The 21,578-nt window shown below is 39.2% G+C and overlaps 2 protein-coding genes and 1 long non-coding RNA gene across 7 annotated transcripts in view; 2 read left to right on the top strand and 1 right to left on the bottom strand.

Moving 5' to 3' along the window:
* LOC136676394 (sarcalumenin-like) overlaps nt 1-11,666 on the top strand; it is a 37,254-nt gene extending 25,588 nt beyond the window's left edge. For 3 of the 4 annotated variants that reach the window (XM_066653378.1, XM_066653376.1, XM_066653377.1), the window contains 6 exons: nt 2,270-3,037; nt 5,703-5,801; nt 6,739-6,834; nt 7,452-7,568; nt 8,288-8,521; nt 8,921-11,666. In XM_066653378.1, coding sequence (XP_066509475.1) covers nt 2,270-3,037; nt 5,703-5,801; nt 6,739-6,834; nt 7,452-7,568; nt 8,288-8,521; nt 8,921-9,744 — 2,138 coding nt within the window. In that variant the 3' untranslated portion in view covers nt 9,745-11,666. The remainder of the gene's footprint in view (nt 1-2,269; nt 3,038-5,702; nt 5,802-6,738; nt 6,835-7,451; nt 7,569-8,287; nt 8,522-8,920) is intronic. The other variant, XM_066653375.1, reaches the window with a different exon arrangement.
* Nucleotides 8,352-16,077, bottom strand: LOC136676397 (uncharacterized). The gene is made up of 3 exons (XR_010796290.1): nt 15,940-16,077; nt 15,663-15,856; nt 8,352-8,485 (listed from the first exon to the last, which is right to left on the bottom strand). It is a non-coding gene; the product is annotated as an uncharacterized lncRNA (long non-coding RNA).
* The window catches only part of LOC136676393 (adenylate cyclase type 9-like), a 68,889-nt gene continuing 62,702 nt past the window's right edge, over nt 15,392-21,578 (top strand). The window contains exons 1-2 of one of the 2 annotated variants that reach the window (XM_066653374.1): nt 15,392-15,653; nt 16,824-19,089. In XM_066653374.1, the coding sequence (XP_066509471.1) occupies nt 17,325-19,089 (1,765 nt within the window). In that variant the 5' untranslated portion in view covers nt 15,392-15,653; nt 16,824-17,324. Of the gene's footprint in view, nt 15,654-16,519; nt 19,090-21,578 lie in introns of those variants that run through there. The other variant, XM_066653373.1, reaches the window with a different exon arrangement.

Below are 21,578 nucleotides of genomic sequence, written 5' to 3' on the forward strand. Positions count from 1 at the left end.
TCGGAGCTGAATCACTGATGCAGGCCGTCACCTCATGCATACATGTTCGACATCAAAGCACCTCTGCTAATAAAAACTGCATTGTTTTTCATATAAGCTGCAGCTATGATTGGAAGTACAATTAAACCAATTAAAAGTCCGCCTTCAGTCAAAAGCTTTGATCTTGTAGACCTTATGCAAGTTTCATCTGTACCAGAAATGGGAGATTTTACCTTTCTGAATGCAAGGTTGCCCTAGATTATATTGAAATCTTTATTTGTATATTTATTTTACTTCAAGGCTAAATGATATTAATGAACACACCTTGTGAGAAAATTTGATGCCTCGTTCACTGTTGTGTAAATTATGAAATAAAAAAGGTAAATGCACTTTTATTTACCAATTAAAGAAAAGCTTTTTCATTCTGTAGATTGATAGTATCACATGATTTAATTCACTGTTATTATGTGATAACAGAAGCAATTTGTATTTTTATTGGAATCATTTCTCACTCATTGACAATTTCTGTTTATTGAAACAGACAATCCATACCACAATTGTATGAGAGGCAATTTATTCTTATTTGAATTTGGTGAAAGTTGTTCATTGTTGTGCACACATACTTGTTTGGGGTGAAAAATAGCCTTTACAAAGTCAGAATTGCAGATTAAATTCAGAATTTAAGCAGTATAGTTGATTATGTAGACAATTACATTTAGGTTATATAGCAAACCTCTATAGGTTTTATTTTGTAAAGGTGATATGACAGATGTAGGGAACCTCGAGAACTGCCTGTGTGTTCTCCTGTGGAGACAGCACACCCAGAGTCAGCTAAAAAGCTTCATGGCCTATGTGGTGAAGTCAAGAAGTAGACTGTCACTATGCAGAAGCATCCCTTTATAGCCATGAAATGAAACAAGAGCTGGTCACAGAGTGGAGAACAAGCTCTGTCATCCAGACATACATTGAGTGCTCGCACACTGCCTTATTCTCCACTGTCCACTACAGAGGGTCATTGCACAGGTCCCTGGAGTTCTGCTATATGTCATGGCATTTAGACAGTGCACAGTATCATGTTTGTCACATTAAAAAGCTTTAGGTCTTACAGAAATTAGCCGTGCAGTGTTTGAACTATTTAACTTATTACATTATGTTAAACATTATTATATGTTTAATAACAAATCTGACATAATGAATTGCATTTATGTTCAGTTTACATTCTGAATGTTGATCTCTACCGGAACTATTAATTTGTTTTGCATTTTGCATACCTGCCATATTTTTTTCTATTTATTTATTGGTTCATACTTTGTTACAACATCCATTGTTAAATCAAATGTGAACTCTGTTCAGCACAATATTGACAACTTCGAGCATATACTTCCAGCGTTTTGTATTCATTTGGTTCACTCCATGTTATGTCATGAGACAAACTTGTTCTGGCCTGGGTACTGGCTGTCTATTTTGATTTGAAACAGATACTGAGACATCACTGACACAATGCCAGTGGTCTGGTGATGGTAATAGAGTGAAAGATTTGACATTGTCTCTTTTCCATTACCCTCATCTCCTTCCTGCACTTAACTTGCTTAGACACCAGGATGCGGTGGGCTACAATTCAGACTATGACCCAGTTATATTAAGTAAAGTAGATTAAAAAATACAATATAAGAGATTAGACTGGGGTTGCAAGAGTAGGGTAACTGGATAACACTTGTTCTATCATTATAAATGCAAAATGGTAGAACAAGTGTATTCCAGTGTTTATCAAAGCTAAACACAATAACATTAATTAATTATTCATAATTTGTGCTTTGTGGTTTGTGGTTTATGATTTAACATGAAACCATATATCTGGGTGAATGTACTTCCTGTGTCTGCTTGGGTTTCATCCAGGGTCTCCGGTTTCCTCCCACAGTCCAAAAACATGGAGGTTAGGTGAATTGGCTTCTCTAATAACTGTCCTGGTGTGTGAGTGAATGAAGGTCTGTATGTGTATGAATGAATGTGTGTGTGCTCAGACATGGAATGGCTCTCTATCCTAGGCGAAACCCTAGTGCCGGATGCAGTCCTTCAAGTCTTTCCTGGTTGAGAGTATGCTGTGCGCATTTGGCTGCCACGTATCGCCAGTGTGTGTGTGTGTGTGTGTATGGGTGTATTGAATTTTGAATGGAATGGTGTTCTGTGCGATGTTGATTGTAAAGTGTTCTTAGGTTTCTAGAAAGGTGCTATATAAGTGTAATTTTTTTTATTTAACAACATTCATTACCTTTACCTACTATGTTTCCAGATTTGGTGAGCGAGGTGCCTGAAAATGAACCCCTACTTCGTACAAAGCTGCAAGTGCAGAAGGAAGGCAATCACCTGTGCTGTGATGGCACAAAAGAGATTACCCAGAGTTCCTCCAATGACACGCCTGCACCTGAGCGAACTGTCTGTCAGCCTTGCACTTCCAGCCAACACTTGGACTCACCCTCCACAGGGGAATCTATAACTAGTGAGGAGGAGGAGGATGAAGAGGAGATCACTTCAGATGAAGCTGCTCAAGTGCTAAGTGAAGATCAGTTAGGCCAGGTGGAAGAAAACCATGAGCAGGTATTAGACACAGAAGAGCAGGACGAGCAACAGGGTAACGAGAAACTGGATGCAACATTTGAAGAGGTAATGGTTGATGTGAATGCAGTAGTGGAAGCATTTGTAAAAGGTCAAGATGTGGAAGAGGAAAGTGTTCAAGAAGTGGTAAAAGAGGAAGCAGAAGTACCGACCCCTGGAGAAGAACCTGAAGTTAGAGAGGAATCTGAAGTCACAGAGGAAGTTGTAGAGAAGACAGGAGAAACAGAGATAGAAGATTTGGAAGAACAAGTACCAGAAGAGGAGCATCAAGTTTTTGGGATTGAAGGAGTAGCCGCAGAGACTGCAGAGAGCAGCAGTAACATTGGAAATGTGATGGCAGAAGCTGCCCCTGTAGATGAGTCCAACCCTCTTGCGGGTGAGGATCAAAAAGCCAAGTCAAAGGACAAATCTACAAATAAGCCAACACCAAAAAGCTCAGCAAAAGGTAACGCACACAACCACAATATGATTATAGTGAGAGAAATCACAAATCTCTCATGAACTTCCATATTTTTACAGCGATTTTGTTGGCTTTAAACATTTAAATAAATAAAAGATTCACAACTGCAAACCCATCAATAGAAGCTGTAAATTAGCTCACCAGACAAAAAATATTAGACACCTGTGAGTGAAACATGCCTAATCAAGTGTAATTCCTCCCTGAACAATAATATCAGATGTGATTAGGTTCAGCATGAACTAGATAAGTTTCTGTTAGTTTGGCCACATTTTCATCATAGAATTGTGCAGTTTAGCCAGATTTCGTGGATGCCTTCTCTGGAGTTTTACTTGTTATTTCAGGTAGACTCACAGATTTTCAACAGGATTCAAATCGGGCTCATCATGCCAGTCAGTCATTTTTGCAGCCCTGTGAACACAAGTAATAGGGCTAAGAATAAAATAAGGATATGAATTTTACATTCCTGGGTGAGATGATAAGCAAATGGCAAATTTGGTTCAAACTGACAGCCACTTCAACCATTTCCCTGTTGTTAAAGCAACCCAGAACTTCACAGAGCCTCCTCCAGCTTGAGCCACACCTTGCACACAGTTGTCTTTCGAGGCTTCCTGAGGTCTACAGTGAACTAACTCCTACTCCTACCATCATTTACATACAGTCAGAAATGAGATTCATCTGACCAGATAACATCTATCCAGTCAAGGACAGTCCAATTTATGTGTCTCTTCACCCACAGTAAGTGGACAAATTTGTGAACACGTGAGCAAAGGCCTCTTGTGTACCACTTTGCTCCTTTTGTTCATGGAGTATTCTTTCAGACATTGGCTGTGAAGTACATTCATTGACTTCCAGAAGCAAGTCTTGAATGGAAGTGAAGCAATTTTGTTTACATGCTGCTGGTCCTTGTCTGTCAGTTTCGTATTTTGGACACCATTCTGATGACGGTGGACTGGGATTTGCCACTGCTTATTGACCCATATGACTGTACGCTTCAAGACACTTGCAAAATCCGCTACTTTGTTCACACTTTGGCCTTTGGCATATTCAAATGCCTTTTTGCCAGCTATTAACAAGACATTCACAGCACTGTACCAACTCTTCTCAATCTATGAATCTGTCACACACCCTGCAGGTGTATAGCCTGATCATGCTGATGCAATGCCGTCTGCAGGAGCCTGAATGTACTTCCCATGTCTGGGAAGCATATAGTTCATTCATTCATTATCTGTAACCGCTTATCCATTTCAGGGTCGCGGTGGGTCCAGAGCCTCCCTGGAATCATTGGGCGCAAGGCGGGATGCAAAAATATGCCCCAAGTGACTAACTGTTCTCTCCTAAAAATGATATTTCTATATAGAACCCTGAACACACGGAACCTTTAGAACATTTACTTAAGGGGAACTTTTCATCATGAAGGGGCTCTTCATATTGATGAAGAATATTTTATAGGTGGTTCTATAGCATCTTTTAGAGAGGGGTTCTATAGCGCATTGTTACATTGTCAAGCTTCATGATGCAAAGAACACAATTGTAGTTGATCATGCAAAAGGTTCTTCAAGTGTTCTGGGTTCTATACAGAAAATTTTTCTTTACTGAAGAACCCTTGCTGAATCATCATTTTTTAAGTGGGCTCTAAACTACAAAAAATTTCAAAGCTAAGAGTACATTCTTTTAGATACCACCTTTATCATTTAGTGTAAGAGAACAATATTCAGATATAAGTCTTTCATTTGGTTTGTGGAGATCTTATATTTTTTCCAGAATAAAGACCATTTATTGAGTTTTTGTCCCCTCCTTTGTTGAACATACATCATTTAAACTGCAATGTCTGTAGAACGGCTTAAAGCTTGAATTTCACATATCTAAGTACTACAACTGCTTAGCACGCATAGAACTTGTGTGTGTATGGGGGGGGGGGGGGGGGCTGTAGGAGAGTGTTGTTGCTGCTGTCCGTCCTCTAGAACCTGACACCCCAGGCAAAGGTGCCCCACAAATAACCATACTGTAGAAATAACCCCACCAGAAATAGCCCCTAAGACCCAGGGCACCCATGGCCACTGATAATGACATGTTCCCAGGCCTGCTGCTACATGATCTTTTTGAAATGCGAACCAAAATTTCAGATCTAGCGCATGAGTGTGAATATCTAGTTTGACTGGTTATTTCTCGCAACTGTTCAGACCCTCATGATCACGAACAAAATAAGTGATGAATTACAATTTCATTAAAAGAATGTTGTGTATATAATGTGTATAAATTAATCTAGTCATGCTCTCCAGTAGTGAGTAATTTTTTATGCTGGTTGAAAATGCTTAACAGAAGTTTCACTTGAGTTATTGATTATTCGATTATATCGATTATCGATTATTTAGAAGTACTTTCTATGAACATATTTATTTAATGCCTTATTAGTAGCAAAGATTTAATACTGAAAATGTACCTTCAACTAGCAAGCCATCTGAAAGTCATACAATATTCATAGAAATCTCAGAAACTTCTCAGAAGGGAAGCTGTTATTCAGCAAATGTGATCCGTCCTCCTATTGATACCCTTTATGTGTCCTCATACTTGTCGTCATATGGTGTTTTTGTGAACAGAGCATGGACTGACATTGACTCTGAATATTCAGGAAACTCTATTTCTTTGGCAGCAAAGAAGACATCATCAGAGGGCCCTAAGGAGAGGGACCGGTCTCACATTGATGACACACTGCGTCTCACCGTAACTGAGCCATCTGAGAAGTTTACAGGTTGGACAAATCACAAACACTCACTCTCATAATTCAATATATAATGTCTATATATTTGGGTAATTCACCAAGGGTAACCATTCCTACTTAACTACAGTTGACATAGGCACCACTGTACAAATTTTACAATAAAAAACAAACAACATTTAAATGTAGACAGTGCAGAACATAAAACTACTATTCATATTGGATAATAAATTTGCTCTGAATAATCAAACCACCAGTAAAATCTGTGTATCCATATTTTACAGTCAGAAGTATTTTGATAAATGATAATGAATAATCTCCAATGAGTATACCACACAAAACACTTAGCCATTCAGAGAGTTAAAAAATATTCCCAGCACTGTTCATTGTTTTGTCCTTTCGTTATTCCCATATTTGTTTAAAAAACTGGTTGAATTTGGCAGAGCACAGCAGGCTGAACTTTGATTAATATGAGTGTGTTCACTGACTGGACCATATCTGTGTGCATTCATCATGGAAATCTCTCCAGGGAGTAAACCATCTCAATAACAGTGTGCTAATAATCACACCTCTTAATAATAAAAGCGGCGGAGCCAGTGAAAAGTGTGTGTGTAATTAATCAGACTCAGAAAGCTGTACGGCTCTATTAAGACATTATTATTGTCCTGCGGGGTTCATTTGCTCAGAATGACCACCCACACCTATGGCTAATCTTACACAACCTCTTTTCAGTGCTTGTCTTCATGCCTTTGTAATCTCTAGTTTTTTTTGTTTTTTGTTTGTTTTTTTTTTACTTTCCTTATCCTACTCCTTTATATCTATTTTCAATATACAACACACACACAACCACAGAGACAGATTAACAATCACTAAATTACACTTCTCTGTATGGCTCCTTCTCGCCACTCTCCTTTACACTCTTATTTCTTTTGCTCTCCCACTTCTCCTCTCTATCACACTCTCTCCCTAGCCACCCTAAAGAAGCTGCAGAATATTTATCACACTGCCATTAAGCCTATGGAACAGGCATATAAATACAAGGAGCTTCGACAGCATGAGGTCTCAGGTGAATCTCTCCTGATTTCTTACCTGCTCTTGGTCTTATCTACTACAGCAGCAATACAATTGTACTTGGCACTCTAACAAGCCCTGATAGAATTCAGAGTCTGTTGTTAGGAAATCCTATAATGCAATGTAATGATTTTCTCTGGGGTGCAGCTATTGCTTCTGTAACCCAAAAATAAATGTCTTAGTGGCTTATTATGTGATTGGAGTACAGGCTTAGAGAAAGTACATTTTGTTTACACTTAAAGGTCAAGCTGAAGCAATTACATGTGGATCATTCGGATAAACTGCAGTTATTTAAAGTGATTCTTTTTGTTAATGCGTTTTGTAATACTACTGAGAAACTTGTAATAACGCTCAGTCATTTCCTCATGGTATGGAACTGATAAAAAAAAAACAGCATAATTCATTGCATTGTTTTCAGATCATATTGTCTTATTTTGAATGTGGCCTAGCAAACAACAACTACTTTCTGTAAATAATTTAAAAAAAACAACAACAACAAAAACAAACAAAGAACAGGTAAATACTCAAAATCAAGTAAATTGGTGTCGCCCAATGTGGTAAAAAGTAGTAGTGAATTTATATGCTGTGCTCATGCTTCTATTTGATTTTCAGATGCTGAAATTTCCTCCAAACCTATGGTTCTGTTCCTGGGACCCTGGAGTGTAGGCAAGTCCACCATGATTAACTACTTACTGGGTCTCCACCACACCCCACAAGAACTCTACACAGGTAAAAGTGGCATGAATGAATGAATGAATGCTACATAGAACTGAAAGTAAAAAGGCCAACGATCACTAGAACTCAATAGTTGTTTATATAGCACAAACTCTTACTGTAAAAATATATGAACAAAACTGCTCTCACAGACTACATTCAGGTCTTAATTAAAGTGGCACATACTGTATTTTTGAAAATATTATGACTTTTAGAAAATATACAGCCATGGAGCATCACTTCTTAAATAAAGAGGCAAAATTTGATCCCAGTTAAATATGTACATTGGAGTTAGATAAGACACAGTTATGTCATGGAATAGAATTTTTCTTCCATCGTTTTATTTTTATGTATCAAATTTGTGATCATCCTAAATCATTAAACACTTAAACACAGATACATTCATATGTAATCTCAAATAAACTTCTTTATGAGTTTGCTTACACTGTATGGCATACTGTTATCTATAAAAATGGACAGGAGTACATTCACAATTCAGGGGTTTTTTTTTTTAACAATTTTATCTGATTTAAATCATGCCATGGGTAATGTTTGTGGTAACAAAAATCATTCGCTGAATTATTACTTTAGAAACCCATCCATATATATGGATTTCCTCTCCATCTGTGTCTGCATCTTTTATTTCAAAGCTGTCCTGTGTTTCTCTTTGTCTGTTGCTCTGTCATTCAGTATGTTTCTATGCTTCACTCTTCCTTTTTCACCCATCCCTTCAGGTGCTGAGCCCACCACCTCTGAGTACACAGTAATAATGCATGGTGAGAAGGTGCGCACCATTGAAGGCATTGTCATGGCAGCAGACAGTTCCCGCTCATTCTCACCACTGGAGAAATTTGGTCAGGGTTTTCTGGAGAAGTTGATAGGTGTCGAGATGCCTCACAAGCTACTGGAACGGGTCACTTTGGTGGACACGCCTGGAATCATAGAGAACCGCAAGCAGCAGGAGAGAGGTGGCAAACACACCAGAGACAAAGACATACAAAGTTATTTATACATGGATCTATAACAAGATGCAGATGCATTTTTAAAAATCTTCTGAACTAACATTGTAATCTTTATTAAATGTTTACTTAACAGAAGATTTAAAAAATGATCATTAATTAAGCAAGTATGTAACATTTGTGTAAAAAAACAAAAAATTAAACATCAGAATCTAGGACACTGAAAAAACCTGCTTCAACTTTCAGGTCCATCATTGAATACTGCAAATTAAAAATAACTTTAAATTAGAAAACTCATAATGATGTTTAGAATTTTATAATGTGTATTTAAAGCATCTAATCTAACTGAATTGTTGCTGTCCCAGAGACGTAGACACTATTATTTACTCCTTATTTGCTGATTTGCAGGTTACCCCTATAATGAAGTGTGCCAGTGGTTCATTGACCGAGCTGACCTAATTTTCTTGGTGTTTGACCCAACCAAACTGGATGTAGGCCTGGAGCTGGAGATGCTTTTCAAACAAATGAAGGGTCGTGAATCACAGATCCGCATCATCCTTAACAAAGCAGATAATCTAGCTACTCAGGATCTGATGCGGGTGTATGGCGCTCTCTTCTGGAGCATGGCACCACTAATCAATGTGACAGAGCCACCGCGGGTCTACGTCAGCTCGTTCTGGCCTCGTGAGTATGCATCAGACACCAGCCATGAGCTCTTTATGAAGGAGGAGATCTCTCTCCTGGAGGACCTGAACCAGGTCATCGAGAACCAGCTAGAGAATAAGATTGCCTTTGTCCGGCAGCATGCCATCAGGGTGCGTGTTCATGCCCTGCTGGTCGACCGCTATCTTCAAACATACTATGAGAAGCTGGGCTGGTTTGCTGATCCTGATGAAGTTTTCTGTGACATCGCAGCCAACCCTGACCACTTCTACATCTTCAAATCTGTCCTGGCCAAGGCCAATGTCAGCAAGTTTGACCTGCCAGCGCCTGAAGTATACCAGGACTTCTTTGGGGTGAACCCAGTGAGCGGATTCAAGCGTCTGGAATCGCACTGTGGCTGGACAGGTGGTTGCTTGCTGAACAGGATAGAGAAAGCTATTGGGGAAGTGTTGCCTGCTCTGCTCAGCAGTCTGGCAGAGGGGAAAGAGACTGCCAAACCAGAAAAGACAAAGGCTCAGGAGAAACCACAAGATGAGGAGAAGCCCAAGAACCGCTGGCGGAGGCAGTGAGGGAAAGAGTGAGTCAGGGAAGAGGGAGATATAGTAGGGGAGAGTAATGTTCCTAAAATGGGATGCACAATACCTCTGCCCATACTGGACATCAATCCAGTGAATAACTGGATATGTGAATGAAGGGGTGGGCGGGTAGATAAATCAATGGGTGTATGATGGATGGTTGCATGAATAAATGATAGATGGATACATATAAAATAATGAAGTTGATGCATGAGTGAAAGGATTGTATGAATTCAGATACATTTAATGAATGTATGTAAGAAATTTAGATAGATGTTGAATGAACAAATGTGTAAATGATGTAGGAATGAATGCATGTACCAATTAATAGACAAGGGGATCATAAAAATGGGATAACAGTAAAGGGATTGATGAATGGATTGAAGGATAAATTTATTATTGAATTAAATGAACAGAAGAGAAGTTAACAGGAAGAAAGGATGACAGTAAACAGGGCATGAGGATAAGAAAAATCATCCAAAAAACAGAGCCATTAAGGAATGGCAAAAAATATAAACTCGGAGATTTAACTCAGAGTTCTTCATGTAACATTACAGATATTATTCAGGTATATGTATAAATATATTGCATATAATTATATTCCTTTGGGTATTTATGGTAGGAACTGTTTCTAGATTAACACAGTTAATGTGATGTTATGAATGTAACCATTTTTTTCTCTACACTGAACAATCACTGGATTAGGAACAGCTACCTTGGTAGTGATCATTCTCAGTGCCGTTGACGTGGTGGTGGTGTGTTAGTGTCTGTTGTGCTGGTACAGGTGTATCAGAAACAGCAGGGCTGCTTGAATTTTAAAAGCCCTCAGTGTCACTGCTGGACTGAGAATAGTCCACCAGGCAAAAATATCTAGCTAACAGCACCGTGTCCACTGATGAAATACTAGAGGACAAGCAACACAAACTCTCTGACTTTTCATCTACGAGGTGGACCAATAAGGTAGGTGTGTCTAACAGAGTGGGCAGAGAGTGGACAATGTTTAAAAACTCTAGCAGCACTGCTGTGTCTGATCCACTCATACCAGAGCATCACACACTAACACACCACCACTAAGTCAGTGTCACTGCAGCACTGAGAATCATTCACACCTAAATCATACCTGCTCTGTGGAAGTCCTGACCATTGAAGAGCAGAGTGAAATGGGGCAAGATAAAAAGGTATTATAATGTAGAACTACAAAGTGATCCTATATGGACATGAAAATAGACAATGAACATAGCTACATTAGGTGTTCCTAATCTGGTGATTTTTTTAATGTATATCACACCAGTTTGCAAGTGATTATTTATGTGTTTCTTTCCAAGCAACGCACCATTCATTCATTATCTGTAACCGCTTATCCAGTTCAGGGTCGCGGTGGGTCCAGAGCCTACCTGGAATCATTGGGCGCAAGGCGGGAATACACCCTGGAGGGGGCGCCAGTCCTTCACAGGGCAACACAGACACACACACATTCACTCACACCTACGGACACTTTGGAGTCGCCAATCCACCTACCAATGTGTGTTTTGGACTGTGGGAGGAAACCCACGCGGACACAGGGAGAACACACCAACTCCTCACAGACAGTCACCCGGAGCGGGAATCGAACCCACAACCTCCAGGCCCCTTTGTTGTATCATTGTAACTGACAACACTTGCATATGGTTTGTCATTTCGAGTGTTTAATTTTAATGACTGGTGCTGAATATTTTAGTGCTGCATGGGGAATATAGAATCACATTAAATTTCTTGTTTATGTTTTAGACAGGGTCTTTATTCTCCAGTTGAAAAAAATTGGATGGATAGATTGATGTACAAATGGATGAAAGGATTGACATGTATACAATTTTGCATGACACAGGTATTACAATATACATTGCCTTGATATTTCACATCTATTGTGTTGGAAATAAACCAGGATCAAATGAATAATTTGAGATTTTCAGTACTTTGAACCACATCTGATATAAGCCACCTTCAAATGAGAAGATGTTATTAGTTGTCCACCAGGAGGCGTCACGTGCCATTGAAGTTGTGCGGGAACATTACTGTAATAAGGAAATTCGGAACCTCTCCGCATCATACGAAGAAGTCACTTTTGGTCACTGAAAGTCACATTTTTACAACAGTTTTTTTACACACAAACATATCTAAGAAAGAGTAATTTCGATTGAGCCAAATGACCAAAATTGCCGACAATACTGTGCACTGTGTACAGTTTAGGTGAAGAAATCGAAGTTAACTATGCAGGGAGCACGAAGCCATTTGACATTCAATCTTACATGCACTGGACTTCTGAATTACAACAAAAGAAATAAAATGCATTTTGACAGCATTTTCGTCCTTAAAGTAGTACCCTTGAACTAAAATTTGATTTGTTGGCCATGTAAGTTATTTTTCCCCTGACTCTGGCGACCTTGATGACCTGATTATTAGGGGTATCAGTCGATCACAGAGCAACAGACACACACACATTCACACACACATTCTGAGTGACTAGTCCTACTACTAACGTGTAGTCTTAGACTGTGGGAGGAAACCAGAGCTGAACAAATACAGAGTGGCTTTTCTATAAATATATTGTGTGTCAGTTTCCCAGATTAGATTAAGCCCAAAGCCAGACATACAAATTTCCAATAGCAATCCACCATTGTCACTTCATGTGACTACATGAATAGGTGTAATCCATGTCTAGGAAACTAGGCCTAAGCTTTATCCATATCCAGGAAACTAGGCCTAACTGTCCAAAATAGTCAAGACAGCCCTTCAAATTACTGAATTCATTCTTTAAGGTGCATCCATTTCTGATATAGGTCTTCAGCTGTGTACACAAAAAAAGTTAAAGTACAGACTAATAGAAAGGGATGCTCTGATGCATCCATGCATGATCCTAGTTTCTCCTAGCACAATGCCAGGCATCAGCTATAGAGTTATAAACCCCTGTGACGCAGTGAAAGTGCATTCTCTGGAATGAAGGAATTCTATAAAATTAATTTGGGATGAGTAAGAGATGTACTGATTGATTGATCTGTCTGTGACCACTTGAGATCTTCTGTGGTAATTATTTCAAAGATCAAGATGAAAAACTAACTGGTGAGTTGAAAGGAAGCCTTCCCAGAAGAGTAGAAGTTATTACTAAAAATACAGATTACACGCAAGCAGGAGTCTACAAACTTTTGGTCGCATAGATTAGATAGTAAAAAATATAAAATCAGGGTAACGGCAACTTTAAAATACTGTAAAAATAATGAATTAACGATATAAAAAAAAAATAAAAAAAAAATACAAAAAAAACAGAGTTTACAAATTTGTGACTGAGTCCCACAAGTGTTTACATATTGTATAACATGAGAAAGTTCTTAATGAGATTATAAGGTATGTGTATACAAGTGTGAACCTGTGTAGGCCTGTCACAGTTATTACATAATCCCGGTTGCAATTATTTTCCACAGTGGTTTATGTTGCAACTATCCAAATATGAATTGGGAACATTATCAGTAAGGCCAAAGCAAATTCACTAAAAAGTCATGGGTTATATGAAAACAAAAATTGCTATGTCTGACATGTTATAACGTCTTAAAGTGCAGTAGTGGGAAATGTTTGTTTATCAATGTTTAAGCTGTATCTCTTGTAACTTAGAAACAAACAAAAAAAAGCACAAAAACTGGAACTAGATATCTCTTCATTTTATGTTATGGTGCAGAATAACAATTTAAAATGTTTTGAAGACCTAAAATTGGAATTTAACCTGGAGAAACATGATTTCTACAGATAACTTCAGATTAGAAATTATTTTAGAACAAATGTTCTAATACCTGACATATCACCAGTAGTAGAGATCTTCGTAGATATCTATAAAAAGGAGAAGTTTAAAGAAAATTCTTTAAATTATATGGATCTATTTTATTTTCCATGAAGGCCTCAACCAGCTATATTAAAAATAGATAGGAAAAGAACTTGAAGTTATTATTACAAATGAGGAATGGGACAGCTCCCAACCCATAACTACACTTGCTAGATCTTGGAGGGAATTCTGCTGGAAGACAGTAGTGTTGGAGAAAATGAGGCAAAAAAAGGTAAAGATCATACACACATTTTCTGGTCTTGTTCTGTATTAATTTCATATTGGAAAGGTGTTAGAGATACATTATCCATAATTCTAGACTTATCCCTGGAGAATAGAGTGAGAAAGACAAATACATATTCTACATCCTTACAGCAGCCAGCAAAAAAGCTATTACAACGAAATGGATATAAGCGTCATCCCCATCGGTCGACCTGTGGATGGAAGTAGTCAAGGAAATTTAGCATATGGAACACACAACCCTGTCTTTAAGGCTACAGAAAGAAAGAGCTCATAAACTCTGGTGCAAATGGGACAATTATCTTGACAATTAAATGAAAGATACAATACAAGCTCAAAACTCTGAATCTCGATGTGATGTGATACCCCAACCACCCCCCTCCACTCTCTTGGAATAATCATAATCTGTGCCTGTAATGTACCAGTAAAAATAAGGTACAAAAAAATATGGAGCTAAAAATATTATTCCAAAATTAGGACTCCTAAAACTGATGCTAGACCTTATAATGTCTCCCCAAGAAAAACAGCAGTTCTATCATTTGTGAGAATCTGATAATTCTAGCGCCAATTGTGCTTCAGAATTGTTGAAATTTACAGTTCTGTTAACCATTCCAATGAGAAATATATTGGTCTGAAAGGATGGGTTGTTGCCACATGCTCTATAAATAACATGCTCTAAAGTCAAACGTGCTGTTTGACTTTATATTCATTATACAATTATGTGGATTTCACTGATTTTATTATTTTTTTCCTATTATGTATTTTCACAAATCTTTTGCTGTAAGTCACCCTTCTCTCTTTGTCTACAATCTCTGTGTATGTTTTCTCAGTTTATTGTTTACTTTCATGTTTTCCATGTTTTTTCTTTCCTTTTCATTCTATCATTTTTTCTCTGCTTTATTATTTTTCCCCTTCCTCCATGTTTGTTGTCCTGCCTTCTGTTTCCCAGTCATTCATCTTTCTCCCTACATATTTTTGTTTCTCACATTATATTGTTTCTTTCTTTATCCTATATTAATTCATTATTATTTTTATATTCTCTCTCTCTCTATGCGTGCTCGCCGCCATTTGAAGTCTTTCCTCGTGTGCGCCCCCCCCTCCCCACACCACGCCCCCGCCCCCGCCCCCGCCCCCGCCCCTCTGTTCTAAATGTCGAGGCCAATTTACACACACACACACAGGATTGTTTTTATGCAAAGCCAGTCAGGGCACAGTGTCTCAGACACACACACACACACATACACATATACATATATACATATATATATATATATGTGTGTGTGTGTGTGGTAGAAAATTAATCTCTAAGCGAAAGATAAATTAGGCGTATTTACGGTTTGCCATATTTATAGTGGTGTTAAAATGTTCCTATTCTTTTCCACATATTTTGTTGTTAGTTTTCTTCTCTTATTGCAACTTTTATCTTTTATGTTCACGCTTTTTGTTTTTGTTTGTTTTTTTTAATCTTATGTTGTTTAATTTTTCTCACTCGGAATGTTTGTCCTGTGTGTGTAGGAAAACAAACACGTACAGTCTCTCACACACACCCCAGATTTTTGTTGGAGAAGGGAAGATGGTGGAGGACCTCTCTCTGTACTTGTCCTATTCACCCGGCTGAAAGCAGAGAAGCTGAAGCCTTGTTGGTTCGGATAGGTTGAACGCTGTTTTACAGGGGGGGAAACAGCAAGGTAACGGGCGACAAACCCGGTTCAGTATCGCCTTGCCGCTGGCATGCCGAAGGAGTGAGGGACGAAAAGAAACGAAGAGCAAGAACGGCAGAATAGCACCAGAAGGACAAACGATTTTTAACACCAAGGTATCTCACCTTTTTCTGGTATAACGGCCGAACCGATGAGCGTCATGGAGGAGCTCCGCCGGTTTAAACTTCTTCTGCGCGTGGCGCTCCTCTCTCCCGCCGCCGTTCTGGAGACCAACAGCCACTGTGGAAAACACTAACGCTGACGCCAGGAAAACACGGGCTTTACCTTCTTACACTCTGGCCGGTTTAGCTGTATAGGACTCCAAATGTATGATTGCGATAACATGAATACGTGTTGCGGGGTTAAAGAGCCCAAAAAGATAAAATAAGTTTTTTTTCTTACTTGCTCTGGATCTTCACAGGATGTCTGGGGCTAATCCGCTTCAGCTAACGCTACGAAAAACGGAATTTTACGCTTTAACTCCTCACATTTTTCGATTGCTTTTCGCGTGTTTTACGGAGTTTTAAGGAGGCCAAATATGTTTGCGTTTGCCAGGCGTGAAAAACGAAGCGGAATACGCGTGGCGTGGATAAAGGAATCAAATGAAGATAAATAAAGTATTCCTCACTTTCTCCGGATTCCAGTGTGTTTGGAACTCGGTTGTCAGTTATTTTGGTATTGTTTAGGTATTTGTGTTTGAGTGTTTATGGGAGAATGTATGCGTGTGAGAGCCAGATGTGTAACGCCGTGTTGTAAGTTAGCTACACGCTAAGGAAAATGTCGCTGTAAGTAACTTTAGTACTTTCTAACGGCCTCGGTTTGGACTATTTTAATGCCATTTTACGTCGACGTCTTCAGGCTGATGTGTGGGGACGCCTAGAGTTGAGCTCCGGATTGGGAGTCCAGGAAAGGACGGGGCTCCTCCTTGGGAATAGGCCCAATATGCCCCCTCTTCACAGCAAACTCGACACATGCATGAGACGTTTTGGACTAATGGACTTAATGGGGGCATGAATAAAACGGAGAAAAACATCACGATGTCTTATAATGCTCTAGAAAATAAAGCTATTGTTCAAACATACGTAAAGAAATGGATTTAAGGGAATTTGCGTTTTGAAACAGGACGTGGGGGACAGTTGTGTAAAACTTGTTCTATATTTTGTTTCACATAAATATGTGGCTGATTTTTAACAAGACATAGTCTAAGTATGCAACAAATATCGATATAAAAGGAACAAAGTAATATCTGTAAATATAAAATATGAAGATTGTATTTGTTTTCACAGACTTTGCTTGGAAAGGAAAGGGGAATTCCTAACATCAAAGCACTAAAGAGGATTTAAAAAGAAAACAGGCCAGGTTTGGGTTCAAAAACTTTTTTGTAGACCTCCATGCCCTGCTCCAGGTTGTGTAGGTTCTGAGTCTGCCTTGAGGTGAATTGAAACGATGTGTTTTGCTGAGAAGGTCAGAGTGGATGAGCAGTGCTTTCAGCCTTGGCAAGAGCAAAAGTACACACAAGTGCCTCAGAGCCTGGGAGCATAATGGGATCTGAGTGCTGACGCAACCCGAGCCTGGATAATGAACTGCTCAAGAGCCTGAGACGGTCCATCACAAGACCCAAGGGCTCGGAGGAGCACAGAAACACGTCTGCAGTTCTGCTCTTATGTTGAATTCTGGTTCAGTTCAGAAACTGGTTTGTTTGTACCCTCCTTCAGCTACTCTGTGCAAAGCAACACTGATTGATATGTGGCTGTGGTTAGCCTAATCGGACGGAAAGCTCAGTTGTCATGGCATCTTCACAACCACAGTGGGAACGACCAACACGGAGCACAGAGGTCAGCTGTGACAGCCAAGGAGGAGGTTTAACCGTACGTGTTATGAACACTCACTCACAGCCAAAGAATGGAGGCAAGAGTGCAGGTCAGCAGGGGCTGATGGGAGCCACCAAGCCCAGCAAATACAGCATCTCATCCAGCTGCAGCAGCTCAGGGGAGTCTGGCGTCCGTAGGACTGTTATGACCAGTCTTCGCAGTCATAGGTCTGTGCCGCAGCTTTTTGAGCGTTCAGCTGCGCAGTGCTGGGACCCCAAGTTTGACTCCTCCATCTTAGAGGAGGCATGCAGAGAAAGATGCTTCCCACAGACGCAGAGGCACTTTCGCTATGTGCTCTTCTACCTGTTCACAGCTGCCATTCTCTGGAGCGTCTACTTTGTGGTCAGAGGCTCCCAGTGTGATCTCTCAACCTTTTTGCTCCCGACAGCCAGCTTTCTTGTTGTGTGTCTCCTACTTTTATTGTTCACATTCTCACGGCCTTACGTTCGGCTCCACAACCAGGCTTCCCTGGTTCTAGTCATTATTACATTCTGTGTCACTCTGGCACCACAGATGCAGACGGCTCGCTTTTTTCATGATGAGTGGCAGAGGGATAACAACATGACTCTGTGGCCTTCTGATCCAGCTCCATGTATCTCTCCTGTGGGAACTTTTTCCCTGTGTATGGAGGTGCTACTCCTGCTTTATAGCATGCTCCACTTGCGATTATATACCTTAGTTTTGCTGGGACTTCTTTACTCTGTTTTGTTTGAGACCCTTGGCTGGCTACATCTGGCCCAAATTGACAACGTGGACAAAGCTAACAGATCTTTGCTGTGGTTTGCGCTGGGCAAATTCCTCCTCCATCTGTGTGCGCATGTTATTGGCATACATTTGTTTATCATGTCAGAGGTGCGCTCACGCAGCACCTTCCTGAAGGTGGGCCAGGCCATCATGCATGGGAAGGAACTGGAGGTGGAAAAGGCACTGAAGGAGCGCATGATTCATTCTGTGATGCCACAAGTAGTGGCCGATGAGCTGATGAAGCAGGGTGATGATGAGAATGAGAATTCTGGCAAGCGCTACAGCACCACAGGCACATGCCAGGCCTCATCCTCCACGGGTCCAGCTTCGTCTTCAAGCCCCAAGAGTAACAAGCGTAAGAAAACGTCTATCCCACGAGGGCAAATCATCTTCCGGCCCTTTAACATGAAACGTATGGAGCCTGTTAGCATTCTGTTTGCCGACATTGTGGGCTTCACCAAAATGAGTGCCAACAAATCGGCTCATGCACTAGTGGGGCTCCTTAATGATCTTTTTGGACGTTTTGATCGTCTATGTGAGTTGACAAGATGTGAAAAGATCAGCACACTTGGAGACTGCTACTATTGTGTGGCTGGTTGTCCTGAGCCACGGGAAGACCATGCCTACTGCTGTGTGGATATGGGCTTGGGTATGATCCAGGCCATTGAGCAGTTTTGCCAGGAGACACGTGAGACAGTGGACATGCGTGTGGGTGTGCACACGGGAACAGTACTCTGTGGCATCCTGGGCATGAAACGCTTCAAGTTCGATGTGTGGTCTAACGATGTAAATCTGGCCAACCTTATGGAGCAGCTAGGTGTGGCTGGGAAGGTGCACCTGTCTGAGGTCACAGCCAGGTTTCTGGATGACCGCTATGTGAAAGAGGACGGAAGGGTTTTGGAACGTGCAGGACAGAGCGTCACAGAACAGCTAAAAGGTAATGTTCCTATTCTTTTCCACATATTTTGTTGTTAGTTTTCTTCTCTTATTGCAACTTTTATCTTTTATGTTCACGCTTTTTGTTTTTGTTTGTTTTGGTAAGACGCTTTTTAAAAAATTTTTTAAAGGTACATGTAGCTATATAATTGTTACATAATCTGTTTGCTACTTAATGAATTACCTTAAAATATGCGCTGAGTTACCCCATATATATTACTAAGAAAAACAGCCATATAATTGTAATAGTATTTACAAGCAATCAATTTAATATATTAATATTTGCATGCATTTATTTATTTTATGCCTCCATAGTAATGGTTGAGCAGTTTGCTTTATTTAGCATGGTATTAGAGTACAAAACAGGAACAGACTCAAAAGTGTCAAATATTGACCTTAAATCGATGAAAGTGATCCCAGCCACGAAGGTCAAGATGTCATTTTTCTGCACTGAACCAGTTGCAGTGCTAAGAGCTGAAATAAGCGTTGTTATAACATGCAGTTTTCTTATTTGTTAGGGCTCGCACTGCTCTTGGCCTGCTCATCAGCATACTTAGACAGTATAAGTGGATCGTCATGTATCTGTGCCCTCTGTGTTTGCATGGTGCTTGACGATTTAGCTGTGCATATTTGTATGGACGTGATAAAGACTGATAAGAACACAAAACAAGCCTCGCTGTCGTCTGGGAGTGTAGTGTGCTGAAACAGAGCCTAGTCCAGGGACAATCCTTAAAAGGGAAAAGGGGACAGATCCTGCCAAATAAAATTTCAGTGTAAACCAACTAAAATAAGGGACAAAATATAAAGGCATTGTGCAAGTGTCAAATCTGTAGAGTTGTAAGCGCCAGGAAGCAGTCTGGACTCCTGGTTTATGCAGTGCTTTTCATTTTTTTTGTCTGCATGTTTGGTGTATTTTGAGATGTCTGACATTTAACTTATTTGTAGATACAAAAATGAAACAAATGTCAAAATTCATCAGTGTATTTAATGTAATATGGAAGAGAATGAAGTTTAGGCGACACTGAGCAAATATTTGTATTTAATTTATTCTCTGTATTATCCTATAGAGTCTGTCCTTATATATAGTGGCTGTGTGTAGAGATCGGATATAGTATATTTGGTTTATATTTAATATAGTCTTATTTTGTATGTTTTTTAATGAATATGTATCAGAAGATATGTACATGGGAAAAATATTGGCTGTTAGATTCTGAACTAATCCCATATTTTGTGCATACCTATAGACATCAACCTTTACAAAAGCACAGCAATTAAGGTCACTTGGCATGGTATCTTCGACCTGTGAGAGCATGTATTCCTCTGAGAGATATCGATTACTGCTAACAGGCTAGCAGCTCTATTGTTAGCCCTGATAGCATCGTCCAGACACATAGAGAGTCGACATGTGCTCACCTTAAGCTTTTTTAGTACCATCAGTAGCTATATAAAGACCAGCAGAGCCTTTGTTTTGATTTAAAGGCCTATTGACAGACATGAGATGAAGCCTGTCTTTCTTTGTCTTCCTCTATTTCTGTCAACTTCCCTCATGGGCTCCAATGCTCCATTTGCTTTTCTGCCTTTTTCTTTTTCAACATCAATTCTCACTCTCATCATGCCTGCTCACACTAAACACATTTCACTGTAGAGCTGGGTGATTTGGCCAAAACTTTTATTGCAGTAGATTTTTCTATATTGATCAATCTCGATATTTATCACAATATGAATATTATGTCACACTGTGACAAAGGACATCCTTCTAAAAATGTGAACTTTACAATACATTATTAAAATTTGTATATATATTTATATGTAGTACTGTGCAAAAGTTTTAGGCACCAGAGATTGAGATTAAAAAGCTATTTAGTTTTACCGGTTAATAATGATTTTAAATAATGTGTGCTGTTGGTTTAAAAAATTCATGCAATCTGAACAATACATGGTTCTTTAAACTCACTCACACCTCCTACGTTTATAGAAAAAAATCTTATTTATTTGTTTTATTATTTACTGTGATTATATAAACATTTATACAAGCATCACACTTACTAAGAAGGGGTGTGTGTGTATGTATATATATGTGTGTGTGTGTGTGTGTGTGTGTATATATATATATATATATATATATATATATATATATATATATATATATATATATATATATATATATATATATATATAAAAAATCCACCAGAAATGATTTCACTGGAACAATTACATTTTCTTACCACAGACATGAATGATATCTATGCCATGTGTCATGAAAACATTCTTGGGCCATTACCACCTCAGGCATTTAAAGAAGCTGAAAGAGTAAAAATCGTTAAAAAAAAATACACCTATTTAATATTTGATACATACACATGAGCACTTGAATTAAATCCATTATAGTCTTGTTTACGTTTTCATGTTCATGCTGTCTCCTATGTTCATTTACTGTAAAAGCATGATTAGGGAATATAAATGAAGGATTATTAAGATCTATTACCCAAA

The sequence above is a fragment of the Hoplias malabaricus genome, chromosome X2 (genome assembly GCF_029633855.1).
Source record: "Hoplias malabaricus isolate fHopMal1 chromosome X2, fHopMal1.hap1, whole genome shotgun sequence".
NCBI lineage: Eukaryota > Metazoa > Chordata > Actinopteri > Characiformes > Erythrinidae > Hoplias > Hoplias malabaricus.